We start from the raw sequence: 18262 nt of genomic DNA on the forward strand, positions 1-18262 counted from the left end.
AAATAAATGGTTCTAAATTTTAGATTTTGTATTTATTTTACCTTATTAAAATAGTTTGGCATTCAATTTTTTTTTTGTTTTTTTCACTAGGTAATTGAAGTCTTAAAGTGAAAATTTGGATAATTTTTATTTTCAGATTTAATTTCTTTTTTTAGGAAAGAAATTGAATGAAAAGCAAGAGATTAGGGTTATTATACGATTAGTCAATTTGTGTATGTTCTTAATTTTCTTGGTTGAAAAAATCAGTAGTCCATTTTATCTAAAAATTGTGGGATTTTTTCAAACATAAAAATTTAAAACTTACCTTATTTTTCTTGTGATATGCTTGAAATCAACTAAGAAAACAATCCTTAAACTTTTAGAATGAAATGTTTTTCAATTAAGAAAAACAAGTACCTAATACACAAATTGGTTAATCATATATCTATCTTAATCTCTTACTTTTCATTTTAATTTTTTCTTAATTTGAAACCATAATACTTTAATTACACAATAAAAAGAAAAAAAGAAAAAAAAGGGAAAGATTGGTGCTATTGGCTTTATTTCGATAATAGAAGATAAAACAAAATCTAAAGCTTAGAACCGTTTATTTTAATCTAGTGACTAAGATTATTTTAATTCTCATTTTAAAAGTTCTCACTATAATTCCACCTTAAAAAAGAGGAAAATTCAAGAGTTATTTGAACAAATATTAGGATATTTAAATTCAACTTCCTATATAGCTTAAAATCAATTAGGTATCGATAATCTTAAATTCTTTAAATAAAAAAATAAAAAAAAACTAGTTGAATCCAATCTACAAAATCTAAGTCTATAACATAAAATGTGTATGTGAAAGTTTTTTAGATTGAATAATTAAGGTTATGCGTTTGTAATAGATATATTGAATTTTTATTTTAATTATTTATTTGAAGAATTTAGATGCATTATATCCGGATTTTTTTAATGTAAATGTCATACATTTAGTATGTATATATTCAATTTTTCAATACATATTTATCTAAAAATATTTTAAAAAATCATATTTATTTGAAAATGTATCTGTAGCATATAAACAAAAAAGTACATATTCCTCATAACATATCCAAAAATTACTAATCATGGTACATCCCCAAATTGAATGGCTATGGATGACCATGGCCCTCAAGAATTTCAGATGATCAATAGATATTTCACTATGCATCCATCAACATGGGAAGGTGACCCATAAAAGATCTGGAATAACAACAAAAACCTACAAAATGGGATGCCTTTAAGCCAATTTATTCATCCAATCTCCATTATCATAGAAAGGTAACCTATAATAGTTATAAAGAGTGGCCCCTATTCTAATACAACGATCAAAAAGAAAACGAACACATGAAGAAGAAAATAAAAACAAAAAAATGTGATGCCTTTAAAGCCAAATTCAATGACCCAAATCACCACTGCCTCCCTTGAGAGCCACTTCCTTTGTTTTTTGCAAAGAAACCGTTCTTGGGTTTTGGTAGCTCATTAATGTCCATCACTTGTACTGTTCTTTGCCTTTTGGCTTCAAAAATAACATAATCACATTTAGTATGAATCCCAAATGAGGGATTCAAAGATTTAAAGAAATTGTGGAACAAGTGATGAAAAGCAAACCATTTTCAGCTTCTTTATAACTTTCTTGAAGCCTTTTCCTTGCAGAAGCCAGCCTGTCAGAGTCAAATTTGCTTTCCTTTTCTTCTCTCTGTCTCTACAAAATCCTCCAAAACAATAAGTTATTTGGATTCATATGTAAGTTTCGAACATAAGTATATTCAATTTTTCCCTAAGCATTTCATATATTTGTAGGGTTCTTCGAGGACCAAATCCCCATTTCCATTCCGAGTGAATTGGATACAAGAACTTCAGAAAAAATGAAAAGACAAGTAGAATAGCAGAACGGCAACTCGACAAACATGCATGTCAAAGTGCCTTTTGAAAGTATTTTGCTTCTAATAAATTTGGTATCAAACCTCTCTGTCTATCAACAACATAATGATGCAAGTCTATGAAGCATGCACACTTCTATCAATAAGTATCTAAGTATCGAACTCGTGTCTAATGTGGAAACGGTTCAATTTGGCAAAATACTTGTCAAAAACAATCAAAGCATGGTCAAGACCTGTAAATGCAATTACATGCTTTAATTTGGCATGTATTTAATACCTGCACATTTTGTGGAGGAGTTGAGTGAGTATGTCTAATTGGAGGATCTTTTCGATGAGGGATTGACTTTAACTTCCTTTCAGGTTCTGAATTATTCTTGTTTAAACCAAGACTCCCATCTGTCAATTGTCATCCAAAATCGCATTAAAAAGAAGGCTGATTAACCAAAACAATGTTATTCGGAATCGAATATTCGTGCCATATATAAGTACATGTCCAACACAAATATGATCAGACTGTTCCAAGCATTTTCATGTATTTGGTTGATTCTTAAAGATTAATTCTCGTATCTATGCGTTGGACATAAATATCGAACACGAATACTTGAAGAAAAATGAGTAATCGAAGCAAATATCAAATCAAATTCTGTACTCACTATGCGGGTTTGCAGAGTAGACATCATCAGGAACCTATAACAAAGCAGAATCTTAGAAAGACAAGCATAATTTTCAAACAACTTTCACATGAAATGTATACATATATATTATGTATATTATAATTTCTTTCACCTGTTGACCACCATTTTGAGGAAGCTTTTGCTGTGGTGAATCTCTATCTGTTGTTCATACAATATTCATATCACATTTTTAACTCTTGATGAAATGTCAATTCACATTCACCTTTGAAATATTCTCACAAAAACTAAAAATCCATGCTCTCTAAATTTGAGACTGTCGAATATGAGTATGTATTCAATATAAATAAGTTCATCTTCAGAAAATCATATTTTCATACCCATGTGAAAAAATGTGTCTGAAATGGATGCCAGTTCTTCATGTTACAGTTTAGATAATATAATTTTACCCATAAGTGCAGCAGATTCATGTTCTCCTGGCTGATTCACCATTACCCATTTATCTACAATATCTTTCCATTTCCTGAAAAAACAAAGAACCAAATCATATGACCGAATTTACTTGAACTGGTCTTTCAAACTAGACCAAACTTAATAAAACATTCATACATATATGCTATGCTATGGTACTCGAACTCGGCTGTCATTGTTGGATACGAGACATAATCAATTTTTTTAAAGTTCTACATGTTTTAGAGCGTCCTTGGAGGATAATATCTCCGCACCTTGTATCAAACACGAGTGTTGGACACAAATACTTGGCAAAATAAAAAGTTGAAGCTTAAAACCTGACAAGTTGCTTCACTAATCTCCTAACATCATTTGATGAATGCTTTCTGAATTTGTTTACATGTCTCCCAATATCAGTTTCCTGAAGATAGAATCAAAACATGGCAATGGTGATGGTGATGGTGATGGTGATGGTGATGGATCAAACTAAAAAAGGAAACTAAAAAAATGAATGAAAACAAATTCATTCCACTTAATAATTACCTTGAGTGCTTGAAATGTTATATCCATATCCGCCAAGCTTTGAAGCAAATCGACCAAAGAATCTTCAGACTGTATAAAAAGCCATAATTCAAATCAAAATCCATAAATATTAAACCGACAATACAATTGCAAAAAAAAAATGATTCAGAGACCTGATCAGGTACTTCAAGAAGGTCCTTAATTTCAAGGACCCTTTTTTGTTCAACATCAAACACGCCTCCACAAGGGTCCAGATCATCATCTTCATTATCGGATTGAGGCTTAAAAGGTGACCCTTTTCGTCCTTCCCCACCTTTACTTTCATGGAGGTTGCCTTCTTTATTAACTGAATATCCATTTGATCTCTCACCAAAATCACAGGTTTTACATCCATTAACCATGGAAGTAGCATAAAGCCTCTCCACAATCCCATCTCTCCTTTGCTTCAACTCTTCACCGTAATCTAAAGAAGCTGCCAGGATTGCTGTATCAATAAATGTCCACACATCAACACCTGCTGTTTCGAGAACCGATCTGAAATCATCCAAATCCATTACCATCCAATAAAAATAAACTAATGATCCGATTGAAGCTTTAACATAAACAGATCTGATATAAAAACAAAATGACCCAGGGATTGAATTTTGCAAAATTCCAGCTGAAACAAATAATAATAATAATAATAATCTTTGAAGTCAAAGAAGAAATGGGTTTTGGTTATTGTGTTGGCTTAATGAAGAAAGTTTTGAAACTTCTAAGTTTGTTAATGAAATTGGAATATTTGTTTTTTTTTGGGGGGGGTAGAATTATACCCAAAAATGGAGCTTAATTTCTTTTATTTCATCTTGTATATGTTTTAAAAGGGAGATAATATTTTTGGGTTTTTTGGGTTGTGATTGAGAAAGTTGAAATGGATATCTCTGGTATTTCAACACTTTCTGTTCAGTTATTTTTGGATTGTTGTGATTTGGGAGATGAACAAAGCAGAGGGAATGAGAAATCTTCTTTTGAAATGTAACCACACTGGCTTTTGGTTATTGGGCGGACAATATTAGTTTAGTGTATTTTTTAGGGTACAATTAGAAAATAATCCAAAAATATTAAAGTAATTATACATCAGGCAATTAAGTCTCTTTTATAAATTAAAATAATTATACATCACACACTTTCAAAATGAATTACCTTCAAATCCTTACAGTAATTTGGGTTGGGACTCAATTTTGCATCATCATAGTTTTAACTCCAAAATTACTATCTTGTTAAACATTTGCTGTCTTACTTGTCTTTTTTTTTTAATTATGTTTAATTTAATATTTAATTATGACCCGAAAAAAATGAAAATTCATTTATTTATATATTTTCTAGAGTAAATCACATTTTTATTTAAAATGAAAATATTTTCAAATATTCTTCGCTTAATGCAAAAATATTGAAAGATAAGAAAATTGATTTACTTGACTTAAAAAAGCATTCCATTTCCATTTTTAATAAAAAAAAAACCAATGAGATCTCACCCAACCTAGCAATGAATTCACAATTTATATTAATAATTAAAAAAACCTTTAAAACGATTTTAATACTAAATAAATTCAACTAAAAAAATGTTTAAGTAATATGAAAAATGTGAATAAACATACACATATAAAATGTCACGAGCTAAATTTATTTTCGCATATCTAGAGGTGTTCATTAGTTGGACTAAATTGAATCTTGATTTCAAATTTTTATTTAAAGTCTAAATCCATTTTTGAGTTAACTCAACCCACCCAAAAAGTCTATTTTATTATTTAAAAATTAATAAAATATTAAAATTATTTTTATTTTATATATTTTATAATTAAATTTAAATGTTAAAAATATTTTTCAAAATTTAAATTAAATTCGAATCAAGTGGATTCTAATATAAAAAATCTTTGTCCAAACTTAATCTTACTCAAAGCAAACGAACTACTCGATCCTTAGACAATTCTACGCATGCTGACCCATATTAATGTATCCCAACACATACATGACTATGCATAAACACCATATACTAGAACATCACGGAACCTAATCCTCTATACATAAACATCATATATATTTCAAGGTATATATCTACAAAATTTAATACATGTATAATATCACCATGAGACAAATTAGAAAAAAAAAACCAAATTTTTAACTCCACATATACATGCATAACAGTGAAGCTATTCATAATTATATGCATTTATATTACCAAACATGCATTCATACGCATTCACACAAACAATTTTATACATTCATATTATATTTATATGCATGTAGAAATCACGTATTTAAAATATAGAACTGTATTTAAAATTACCATACAATAGAAGCCCATGTGTTGGCCTGACGGTCAAGGGGTTCACCGCCTCAGGTGTGGTCTGAGTTCAAGTCGCGCTAGTTGCTTTTACTGTTAGGGTTTCATTATAATAGTAATAATAATAATAATATAGGTATATACAAATGATAAAGGTAATAAAGTGTGCATAATGTTGATTAAGTTTTAGCTCGACTGGCATGGGTATTATTGCCAATGCAGGAGGACATGGGTTTAAGTGTGCAGAAGTGCATTATCTTCCTATTTATAAGTTGCAGGTGCGCTATGGGTACTTCTAGACATTGTATCAGAAAATAGCATTATATGATCAACACTTATAATTAGATTATTCAAAAAGAATCAAAAATAAATAAAGTGTGCATAATGAAATTAAAATGTAAAAAAAAATCAAAGTAAAATTTTGATTGAGTGGTAAGTTAAAGATTTTACGAATACAATTGGTGTGGGTTTAAAACTCGTTATATTCTTATTTTTTATTTTTTATTAAGTAGAATAATATAACTTATTTTAAATACAAAATGATATTTTTAAAATATGAGAGAATATTTTTGCACAACAATGGCTGAATTGGATATAAGTAAAAATTAAGGACATATTTGAATGTGCTAAAAGTATAAAGGCTTAGTTAAATAAAGGGGTAAACTATCAAAATAGTCACTTTTGTTTCTTTCAGGTTACGTTTTGGTCACTTATGTTATTTTCTTGTAACATTTTAGTCACTGAGTGTTAATTGTCATTAACGGTGTAACAGTAAGCTAATGTAGCACGTTTAATCATCATTTCAAACGAAAATTTTAGGTTAAAATTGGTCCCTATATTTTTTTCGTTTTTAGAAATTTAATTTTTTTTCTTTTACGTTAAAAGAGATGGAGAAGGGAGAAATATAGAGGGAGAAGCAGAAGAGAATGGGAAAAAAAAGAGGGGAAAGTTAAAAGAATATAAAAGAAAAAAGTGCTTAAAACGAAAAAATTTTGGGGACCAATTGTATAATTTAACCTAAAATTTTTGTTTGAAATGATGATTTAACGTGTCACGTCAGCTTACTGTTACACTGTTAACGAAAATTAACGACTCAGTGACTAAAATGTTACAACATGTTAACGTAAGTGACTTAAACGAAACATTTCAAACATAAGTGACTAAAATGTAACCTAAAGGAAACAAAAGTGACTATTTTGATAGTTTACCCTAAATAAAGTAACAAAGTTTAAACACTTATTTGATATATTTATTTTATTAAACTAAGCATAACTAATTTCAAAAAATAAAATCTTTAAAATAATTTCAATTATTTATAAATGCTTTTTTAACTTTCTTTTTTCTTCAGGATAACTAATCATAAAAATTTTAAATTCATGCCCTTAACGAGATAAGATTATGAATATCACCATGTATGTAATTAGTTTTGTTTCAGCACCCTCTTTTGAAAGTGGAGGAAAGATTTGGGTCCCGCGTTTGCGTTTTGCGCGTGATGATGTGATTTCGTTTCGTAAAATAGTAGTGGAAATGCCAGCTATTCTAGCTTTTACTTGTTTATAAATGTTTGGTTAAATTCTTCTTTTAATTCCTATGCTTCGTGTGGGTTATGAATTTAATCTCTTTATTTTAATTTGCTTTTCAAATTTAAAAGTTCCGTCTTCACCAAACGATAATTGTTAAATTCATTTAGTTACGTTCTACTATTTTCAAAACCTGATGAGCCAAACATATTAGCATATATGTAATGTCATGTCAACTTGTTATTTCCACATATTCCTCACTAAAAATTTAGTTACTAGATTAACTAGATTCATTTACATCAAGATTGAAATTTTAAAATTTGAAAAGTATTGTGACTTAAAAATCTACAATTGTGCGCATAGTACATGACTAGTTATTGAATCTAACCAAGCGAATTTAATTGTTTGGGTCAAGGCTAAAATTCAAATTTCAAAATTTGAAAAGGAAAAAATCTTACTAATTTAAAAAAATACAGGGACTAAAATGATTAAATTAAAATGCAATGACTAAATCCACAATTTTCACAAAGTATAGAAACTAATAGCAAAATTTAACCTAAATTTGTATTTGAGAGTTTGAGTATAATAGTTCAAGTATAAATCTAAATAAAGGAGCAATTATAAGATTAAAAAAATAATAATAAGTAGTTAAAATTCAGTCATAACATATACATATTGCGATAAAAAAACCTACACATAATTAAGGAGATTCAAAATTAATATTTTAATATGTATATAGTTTGTGTGAATTCTAATGAATTTATCTAATATTAAATTGTATTTGCTTAAATAATATCTAATATTCTCTCTTTTTAATATTAAAGGTTTTATCTCCCAGAGCTCATTAGGTTCACTAAATTGAAAGAATATCTCGATCAATAGAGATATGACCTGTAAATTCACGAGAAATATAAATATTATACATAATATTAATTATAGATATTGATCCCATGGTATTTTCACTAACCCAAACTCTACGGAAAAACAAAACCCCGCCACAGTACAATCCTTTATAGATTGACTTTCCCGCAACAGGACCCCAAAAAACCAAAGTTGGATGTAATTTAAATATTAAAAATTTGTCTTGGACAATTTAGGCTTACTCAACCGTTCCATATCATTTTTAAAATATATACTTAATCATTTTTATTTAAACTTTAAACAGTTTTTCTTTTAATTTGAAATTAAACAATTTATCTAAAATCCGATTTTTTTTTCTTGAAATACTGACTTCATTAAAAATGGAAAGCGAAGTACGATTGAAGTCATTTCCACTGTATATAATCAACGTGACAACTTGAATCATTTGATAATTATATCATAATCAAGCTTGAACCGTTGCTCCACGTAGTAATATATATACAATAAATTTGAAATTTGAATTCACAAAAGTCCCATTCCAAAGCTCAATCCATATGGGCACACCTTCCATTATTGTATATAAATTTATGAAAATTGGTAGGTAAAATGCAAAAGGGAGATGCATCTCCAGTACCACCATCATCAATCAAGTTTCAAGCCAACAGTACTACAACAGTAGTTCCATGCATGAGTTTTCATACAGTTGAATGTTGAGGAATTTTCATGGCGATACAAAGATTAAAGATATATTACCTTCTCTACATTTCTCTCTCTTCTACTTCCTACTCCTATCTCTCTCCACAATCACAAAAACCCACTTTTCTATCGTTGCGTTTGTCCAAGTCAATTCCTTGTATTGATGATATATAATGAAGTTCCCTCCAGAAATGGTATTGCTCAGTGCAGTTAGTTTTCATACTCTCCGACTTGAATTCATATCTTCTCCACATAGAAACAATCTGAAGTAGAGCTGCATCAATATTTCGTCAAGTTTGAAGCTAAGAAGTCGTTTTTATGAATTAATCTAGTAATACATTTCTGAATATTCGATTACTCGAATACATGTTTTTGGTTTTTACAGTTTAAAATATAGGCATGGGGCATATTAGCACACAACTAATAATTGAGCTGCAATTGGCTCACAACAACCAGATAAAAGCACTTACCGGTATAACTTGGCACTGTAAACTTAATTTCCTGAAGTAGTTCTTCGTTCCAGTACAAGATCATCGGCAGAGTAATAATCCGCAATCAGGCGGTACATGTATGATGGATTATGCCCTCCGCTGTAAAGACACAAAGCAATCAGTGATAGCAGGGAAAGGTAAAAATCGAGCACCATGAAAACCAAAACTTCTAGAAATGGCTGAAACAAAAGAGGCAACTAAATGCAATATTTTTTCTCCTTAAGATCAATGTGAATCAGAAAAGAGGACTATGCATTGCATTCCATCCCCATGTCATATCAACGGATCAATAGTACTCCACAATGCAGAAAAGTAATTGATTTGGTAACTTAAAATGAAATTAAGTAAACATCAAACAGTTACCAAATATCAAATATGAACGGAAAGGATAGAAGTTTAAATCTTTCAAACTCCGTGATCTTACGTATCAGTTATAAAGAGACTAACAAGCTTCGGTGGCACATAGTCGAATGTTGGATTGACAACATGAAGAAGAGGGGCACCAATGCCACTTCCAAAATCCAAGCAATCCGAGAATTCTCCAAAATCTAGCAACTCAGATGGGGACCGCAATTCATTCAGCAACACTTCAGGGTGATGTGGATACAAGGGGCATAACTGTCAAGTAGACCACAAATGAATTAACAATAGACAATCAGGAGCTAAAGTAAAATTAAAGAATACAGGGACAAAAGAAACCATGTTATAATATCAGCATTAGCAAGCATTAACACCATCTGTGTGCCTTTGAACTATTTGGCCATTTCTCTGAACAACCTCATGTCTTACGTAGTTGTTTTTGTTGATTTCTTTGGAATGAAGCTCGAACTCAACAACTACACTCCATTATTTTCGTCCAAACTTAGATTAAAAGTTTACTCTCAAATTATGTCTGGTTTTGAAGTAGGGAATTTACAATATCTGATGAAAATCTTGAAGGCAGACAAAATGTCACAAGATCCTGGCTTGCAAATGAATTGTTAATATGCAACAAAAGAAGCACTACCTCGAAATGATCGGACCTGGGTGGCTTACAAGAGGTAGCAATAACTGGAAAAATAAAAGAAGCTTTCTTCTAACAAGTATAGGACACTGTTACCATGTTACTCCACTCTTTCATTTTTCTAAGATGCTTAAAACAAATCATAAGCAGACCATATTATGACCCACTAGATATAAATCAAAATGATTTTTGATTTTTCTTGAAGTACCTGTGTCTAACACTCATGTCAGACGCATATAAGGACATGGGTATAGGGGTCTGGCCCTCCGAGGACTGTCCAAATATAAGGAAAAACTTGAGGAAAAAGAAATGAACATACCTTCGTGAGGGATATACCCATATCTGACACTCATACCTGAGTTTGAGTAGCATAGGCTGCACATACCCATGTCCTCCCTTCTCTATTTTTGATAAGAATGTTCTGTAGCTCAGACATCAATTTCAGAGTCCAATATAGGATATGTTCCTTTTCACTTTAAACAACATATGCTATTCCCTCTTTACCTCACTTTGCCAGGTATATAATACTGCTACATCACACACCTGGTGCGCTTAACCCTGTCTTTTGCACCCATAAGCATGCTTGTACATATTTATTCTATGTCCTATCTTGCCACATCAATTGAAATCTTATGCAGTACTATCTTGTACTAAAGCCCTCTCAAATTCTATCCTATTGTTCACGTGCATGACACCTCAAGCTATCACATCTAATGAAAAATAGTTGAACCGTATAAAATCACAAATTCATACGACCATGGAGACAAATGACACAAAATGTTAATCTAAGTTGAAGTGAACAAGAAAAGTGATTTTGCTTATTATTGCACTAAAATGTATAGAAGTTTGGTGGTAAAGCATTTATTGTGCCAAAGTACCTTGTGACTGCCGGCAAGTACAACAAATGGGACAGCATGCTTCTGAGCAGCAAGGGCAACCATGTTCAGCCCAACTGGTGCTATGACCCCACCATTAGCCATGACCGCATGAGCTCCAACAATAACCTTCATGTTTACAGAATATCAAGATCAAGCTCCAACAGCACAAGAAAACCATCAACAGTTAGAAAGAACTCAAAACACCATATACCATGTTTACTCGGGAAATCATGGCGAAAACTGCAGAGTCAGTAATCAGAGTAGTTTGTAGACCTCTAGTAACCAATTCTTTTGCAAGAAGATGCCCCTGATACCTAAGTTAACGCCAAGTATAATAAAAAAAATTTTAAAACAACAAACAAACAAAAACTTAAGCTGTTACAGGCAGGACATCAAAATTGCAGCAGCTTAAGGGAAATGTCTTTGCCTTGCAAAATATAATAGCCACTAGTACAAACCTTGGAGCACCTTCAGCAACAAATACCCGAAATGATCGTTTCTTCTCTTTTGCAGCACAAAGAAATTCCAACACAGTTCTTGAACTGCCTAAAGTTAATATCACCTCACTGACAATATGTTTTAAATATAATCAGTAAAAGGGTAAGTTGACATGTGAAACGATCATAGGTAGAAAACAATGTGAGAACACAGGCCAAATTGCTTCAAACCTTAATAAGTCATGAAAACTTAAACAGGAAAGATGACACTAGCATAGATAAGGATGATTCAGCACGTGATAGACTGTTGGGTTTTTTTTTCCCCCTTTTTTTTTTTGGGGGGGGGGGTTACAAGACAGTAAGAGTCTATTGTTGAAAGCAAATTCAAATAACACCTCAGACTATCAAATATGAATATTGTAGTTTGCTCAAAGAATGAATAACGGTGTTTCAAATTTGAGGAAAACCAAAGAAAATTTAAAAGCTTAAGGCAGAAAAGATACTTTTGATGTATATGCTCTACTGCTTGCTCAGCAATCAGTTCGTGGCAAGTACTAATGTCTTGAATAAGCTCATTGACTGCTTCAATGACATCATGCTTCAGCTTCCGACTTCTTGAACTTTTGTCAGCAGCTAAAAGGAAATTAATACTCATAAATAACACTTAATGCTAGAAGATCTAATATCGCATGATTATCAGTTATCACCACAAGAAGCCAGTTTTGCATAAACCAATACTTAACCGCTTCCTGAGACAGTAGTCCCAGGGAATATCAGAAAAATTAAAAGATCGTCTCATCAATCAGAATGCAGATAGATCAATTGTCTGGAGCAAGAGTTTACATTTGCTTTTTCCTTCAGAATCTCCGCCAGAAGAAGATGTATGAGGAACTGCTGCAGAGTCAGGCACATCCTCAAGTAATGTCTGCAAGGAAGGTGGACGTAAAGTGCTTCTAGAAGCAGCAGCAATGGCAGCAGCCGATAACGCTGGGTGGTTGTCTCTATCAGTGTCATCTTCATCGTCACTTTCAGCAGATAAGTTCAATCCAGCCATAGCAGCTGTTGTCAGAGAAAGATCCTCCTCTCTGACAATGTGCAAAACACGCCTCACAACATTACCCACAGCAAGCTCTGCCATCACATGCATGCACTATTAACAATTTAAAGCAGAATGCCAGCAAAAGTATCAAGTATCAACAATCCCTAGGAGAAAATTATAGTGTATGTTTGGCCAAGATCTGGAGCAGCTTCTCCACTCTAGAAAGACAAAAAGCTAGACCCAAAAAAAACAAAAACTAAACTAAACTACATTCTGAAAAACTAGAAGTAGATAATTTTATATAGAATTTTCAAACATAAAGGTATTCTAAGCTATTAGAAATAGCTTTAATTTGAGGCAATGCTTTTTCCAAAAAACTCTACTTTAACATCACTTTTTATTGCGCCTTATTTAGTCGGACCAAACAGAATGCAAGAGATCTCAAAGGAAATATTATGGGGGTTAAAATTTTCCATTCAAGTTCCAGTTCAAGCATATACAGAACACTGTCCCATAATCATTCCATAGCTAAAAAGACGGACAGAATCAAGCCCAAAACAACAGAGTCCTCAAGAATACACAGCGGTTGTTATGCATACTCCAATAACCATTTAATGTTTCTGTGTTCTGAATCAATGTCAGCCAACAATTTCATAATTAAAAAAAATGGCATAAGCCAAAATGATATCAAATACAAACCATTAATTTTCAAACATAAATAACAAAATCAAATTAAACCCAAAATGAAAAAAAAAACAAAACACACCGACAGGATTTGCAGCAATCAATCGTTCTCCAACAGCTTTAACCGAATGAATCAAAGCAGCAGCCTGGTTTGTATAAGGCATTCGAGTTTGAGAAATCACTGACCGAAGCAGTTCCGCTGTCTGCTTCGCTGTTGCTTGTGAACCCTCAATCTTACTGCCCAACCACCCCAAACAAACAAACAATAAAGTTCATATCTAACCTTTTCTGTTAAATACATATGAAATGAAAATCAAATGAAATACTTCACCGTTTTTTAAGCTTGTTAAGAAAATCATTGACGAGAGCTTGCGTGTCTGGCATTTTTTTTTTAATCGCCAAAATTCACTTCTTCAAAATGCTACAATAAATTCCAAAAAAACAAATTTTCATAAAGTAAAATTTTAAAAGAAATGATAAGAAAGAGCTGATTGGATTAATCACTTACGGAGAATTAGGGTTTATGCGGGAGAGGGAGTTTCTTTTAGCTTGTTACTGTAAAGCTATTTTTGCTTGGGTTCGGGAACTTTATTATTAATTTTTCTTTTAAAAAAATAAATGAAAATAAAAACGGGTCAATGGGTTATCGGATCTTTTTCAGAAATCCAGAATCCATAGTCGAATCCGATCATGTAAATGGTTTTTGTTGACCAAGTTGACCTGGCCATCCGTTACGCAGCACAGTCTTTAACGGGTCTGGTAGGCAGCGCCCACATAATGAAACGAATCGGGCTTCGATTTTATTTTTATTTTTATTTTTTAAATTCGATTTTCATTTCAATTAAATTATATAAAAAAATTAGAATGTATGGTCCTCGTAATCATATAATACTTCCCATTGACTTATTTTTTTTAAATTAATTATTTTTATTTTTAAGAATTTAGTTATTTTATTTTTTACATTTAAAAGTTTCAATCTAGTTACTATCATCATTGATATTTTTCTATTAAATTAATAGGTGCGATGTCTTGAAATTAAAAAAAAATTCACTTAATCATCATGTGATATAAAAAATATATTGTAACGGACCTGATTAACTAAATTTAACAAAAAATTTAATGATTTTAACAACTCATAAAATTTACATAAGTATTTTAATTAGAATAAAGTATTTAGACTAACTAATGACATTGTAAAATTAGTGTACCAATTTGTATAAAAAGTTAAAGTATATTGACTAAATTTGAACATAATATAAAAACCAAAACTAATTTGACTGTTGTTATATAATCTGAAAAAGAAAAAGTTGAGGAATCATAGTTGAAATTTAACCATCATTTTATAATGTATAGTTTTTAGATTCAAATATTATGATACGCTTCAAGTTTTTGTATTTTCCATACATTTGAGATTTAGTTTCCGTATTTTTATTTTTAAGAATTTAGTCTACTTATTTTTTGAATTTAAAAATTTAAGTTTAGTTATTAACGTCATTAAAATTCTTCTATTAAATTTGTTGATGCGACATCTTGAAATTTAACAAAAAAGGCATAATAACTTATTTAGCCTTCTAACTTTACAAAAAGTCATTTTAGCCCTTAATTTAATTCTTTGCCTATATTATCCCTTAAATTAGTGATTTTTGTCAAAACACCCCAAAATGGATGGAAAAGTTAACATTTGTTAACTTTGTTGACGCGGTTGTACATGTGTATGCCACGCCAGCAAATAATTAAAATGTTTTAAAAATTCTAAATATTATAGAATATTTTTATAATTTTTATTATTAAATAATTTTTATAATCTTTATGCTTTTTTAATTTTTTTTGGATTTTTATATTTTTTGAATTTTTAAAAATTTAATTAATTGTTGATGTGGCATAAACATGGATGCCACGTCATAAAAATTAATATGTATTAACTTTTCCTTCCATTTTAGGACAATTTGACAAATAACGTGTAATAGCTCGATTTTCAGTGGTGATGGAATTGTGGTTTCGGGACCACAAATTTTCGTCGTGTCAACTCGTAATTATTATTTTAGAATATTTATAGAGTCATTATAGTCATATTAAAATTTGGTTAAGAAATATTAATATTTAGTTAGTTAATTAAAGAAAAAGAACTAAATTGAAAAAGGTGTAAAACTTGCTAATTATAGCAATTAGGTGATAAAATGGTGTAATTATTAATTGAGGAAGGACTTAAGTGATAATTAAGCCCTAAATAATATAGTGGAATGGCAAATTGATGGAAAATGACAAAATAATGAAATTATAATGGCAAACTTGTAATTTTGTTGAAATTAAAACAAAATTAAGTAAAATGAAATAGGTTTCTTCCTCATTTTACATTTCCATAGCCGAAATTCATGGTTTTTCAAGCTAGGAGAATCGGCCAAGAAAATTGTTATCCATGTGAGTGAATTTCTTACCCGTTTCTTGTAATTTTTATGTTTTTTAGATCGTTGCAATTAGGTCCAACTAGTCCGTACCTTTGTTTCTGATTCTGTTAAAAATTTTGGAAGTTGTGATTGATGAATATTAGATGTTTTTTATGAACAACATGGAGCTTTAATTGTGTTGTGTGATTATTTTGTAAAGTGATTTGTGTTAAATATTGATTTTAGGATTAAATTGTGAAAATGTCAAAATATTAGGGTTTGATAGTGAATTTTAGGTTTATCAGGGGCTGTATGAGGGCCTAGAATATTTGGATAGATTATTGATTTGAGAAAATTAGTTAATTTGATAGATTAACTAATTAAGGGATTAAATTACAAAAATTGTAAAAATTTGGGGTAATTGCACAAATTCAAAAAATAAATGGGTATTAATTGTAAAATGGATTGGAAATGAAATATATGCTAATAAATGAGTAATTTTATATTTTAGATCAAGATCTCGTAGGTACTCGTGGAAAAGGAAAAATAGCAGAATAATCCCTAAACTTTTACAATTATTACAAATCAGTCTAGGTAAGTTCGTACAGTTAAAATTTAACATTTGTATAAATTGATGATTGGTATTATGTATATATATTCTATTGCTGGAAATGAATTATTGTTTGAATTATAATATTAAATTGGATATTCGATTTGAATTGAACGCGAGATTTGAGTACATTTGTGATTTGGTGTATAACGAGGGTTTGGAATGGAGATGGTATTGGAGGGAGATATCGGCATTTTACCCAAGTAAACCGAGGTTCAGCATTTGTTGTGAACTTTCGTGTTTTACTTTCTGTTTGGCGTGATTGGGTGGATCAACTTTTACGAGCTTCTGTTCAGCTCTTACGAGCTTCTGTTCAGCTTTCAAGCTTCTGTTGGCGTATTTGGGAGGACCAGCTCTTACGAGCTTCTGTTGATGATGTACTCTTAACCGTAAGTCATTCTTCAAATGGAAAATCTCGGTAGGGAAACTTGTTTAATGAATTTGAAAGACATGTTATTTATTTTTGTATTGATCTGAATACAGATATATTTATCGATTGAAGTTGTGAATGACAGGGAGTTTTTCTTGGATGATTTTTATTGTTTGATTTATTATAGTTAGTTCAGTAAGATTTTCGTTTAACTCGTCGAACTTATTAAGCTTCATTAAGCTTACTTGTGTTATTTAATGTCATTGTAGATTTTCGAAAAGTTAAACGATTGGATCGGCACTTAAGTCACACTATCCAGCTTATCTTGATAGTTTTTGAAACGTTTCATTTGGATTATACGACATGTATAGGCTCTTGTGCTATTTTGGTTCATGTTTGGATTATGTAAATGTGGTGAATAATATTTTGTGCAAATAACCAATTTGCAAATAGTATGAGAATAAAGTAAAGTTGTATATAATTGTGGTACCAATGAGGGTACATTGGTTAGGCACATATTAGGTTGGTTTTAATGTGTTTTTGACCCGATTAATGTCACTTTGATTTGGTATTTTGGTTAGTATTTGAGTTTCTTAAGGTCCAAGCATTTGAAATGGTAAGCTTGTGTTTTAAGGTTCATTTTGAGGCCACACGGCCTGAGACACGGGCGTGTATCTCAACCGTGTGTAGCACACGGCCGTGCGACATGGCCGTGTGTCCCCTATAGGTTCCAGGCATGCAAGTTAAGCTGTTACACGGCTTAGCACACGGCCTGGCAGACGAGCGTATGGCTTGGCTGTGTGACCCAAGTCAGTGAGTTACACGGGTATGGACACAGGTTGGGACACGACCGTATGTCCCCATTTTGAATGTCCACACAGCTTGAGACACGGGCATATGTCTCATCCGTATGAGTCACACGGCCGTGTGGAGTCCAAATTTTTTTTCAATTTTTTTTAAATTTCCAAATGTTTCTGATTTAGTCCCGGATTGTTTCTATAGTATTTTTTGGGACGTTGAGGGCTCGATTAAGGGACATTATGGATGTATTTGAATGAATTTTGATTATGTTTGTATTAATGTATGATTTAAATGGTTTTATATTCTGTTTGTCCGGTAATGCTCCGTAATCTTATTTTGGCGACGGATACGGGTTAGAGGTGTTACATAACACAAATTTAAAGGCTAAAAGGGATAATAAAAAATTAAATAAATGACTAAAATGATTTTTTTATAGAGTTTGAGGATCAAATAAATCATTGTGCAAAAAAAAAAACCACTTACTTGTAGCCATGTGACAAAAGAAGTCATTGTAATTGACCTAAATAACTAAACAAAAAAAATTAACGATTTTAACTATTCTTAAAAATCAAATCAGCATTTTAATTAGAATGAAATATTTATACTAACTAATGATGTTGTAAAAAGTTAAGGTACTAAATTATGTCAAAAATTAAAGAATAGAGA

General features: G+C 31.0%; 2 protein-coding genes across 4 annotated transcripts; both read right to left on the reverse strand.

Moving 5' to 3' along the window:
- Positions 1-1247: 1247 nt before the first annotated feature.
- LOC107904722 (probable mediator of RNA polymerase II transcription subunit 26c) lies at positions 1248-4515 on the reverse strand. Of its 2 annotated transcripts, XM_016831187.2 has the most exons (10): positions 4312-4513; positions 3673-4033; positions 3521-3589; positions 3316-3398; positions 2977-3050; positions 2682-2728; positions 2549-2582; positions 2173-2291; positions 1624-1717; positions 1248-1531 (listed from the first exon to the last, which is right to left on the reverse strand). In XM_016831187.2, exons 2-10 carry the CDS (start codon positions 3898-3900, stop codon positions 1422-1424), a joined length of 858 nt encoding a protein of 285 aa, XP_016686676.1. In that variant the 5' UTR covers positions 3901-4033; positions 4312-4513; the 3' UTR covers positions 1248-1421. The 2 variants fall into 2 exon arrangements, with proteins under 2 accessions (XP_016686676.1, XP_016686675.1); XM_016831186.2 differs by having other exon boundaries at positions 3673-4515.
- A 4209-nt stretch (positions 4516-8724) lies between these two features.
- Positions 8725-14087, reverse strand: LOC107904723 (translation initiation factor eIF-2B subunit beta). 2 transcript variants are annotated; one of them, XM_016831189.2, is made up of 11 exons: positions 13940-14087; positions 13763-13852; positions 13514-13668; positions 12552-12839; positions 12212-12341; positions 11730-11837; positions 11483-11585; positions 11272-11397; positions 9815-10008; positions 9370-9489; positions 8725-9162 (listed from the first exon to the last, which is right to left on the reverse strand). In XM_016831189.2, the coding sequence occupies exons 2-10, from the start codon at positions 13813-13815 to the stop codon at positions 9393-9395; spliced, it is 1254 nt and encodes a 417-aa protein (XP_016686678.1). In that variant the 5' UTR covers positions 13816-13852; positions 13940-14087; the 3' UTR covers positions 8725-9162; positions 9370-9392. The 2 variants fall into 2 exon arrangements, with proteins under 2 accessions (XP_016686678.1, XP_016686677.1); XM_016831188.2 differs by having other exon boundaries at positions 8725-9173.
- Positions 14088-18262: the final 4175 nt, after the last annotated feature.

This window comes from Gossypium hirsutum, chromosome D05 (assembly GCF_007990345.1).
Source record: "Gossypium hirsutum isolate 1008001.06 chromosome D05, Gossypium_hirsutum_v2.1, whole genome shotgun sequence".
NCBI lineage: Eukaryota > Viridiplantae > Streptophyta > Magnoliopsida > Malvales > Malvaceae > Gossypium > Gossypium hirsutum.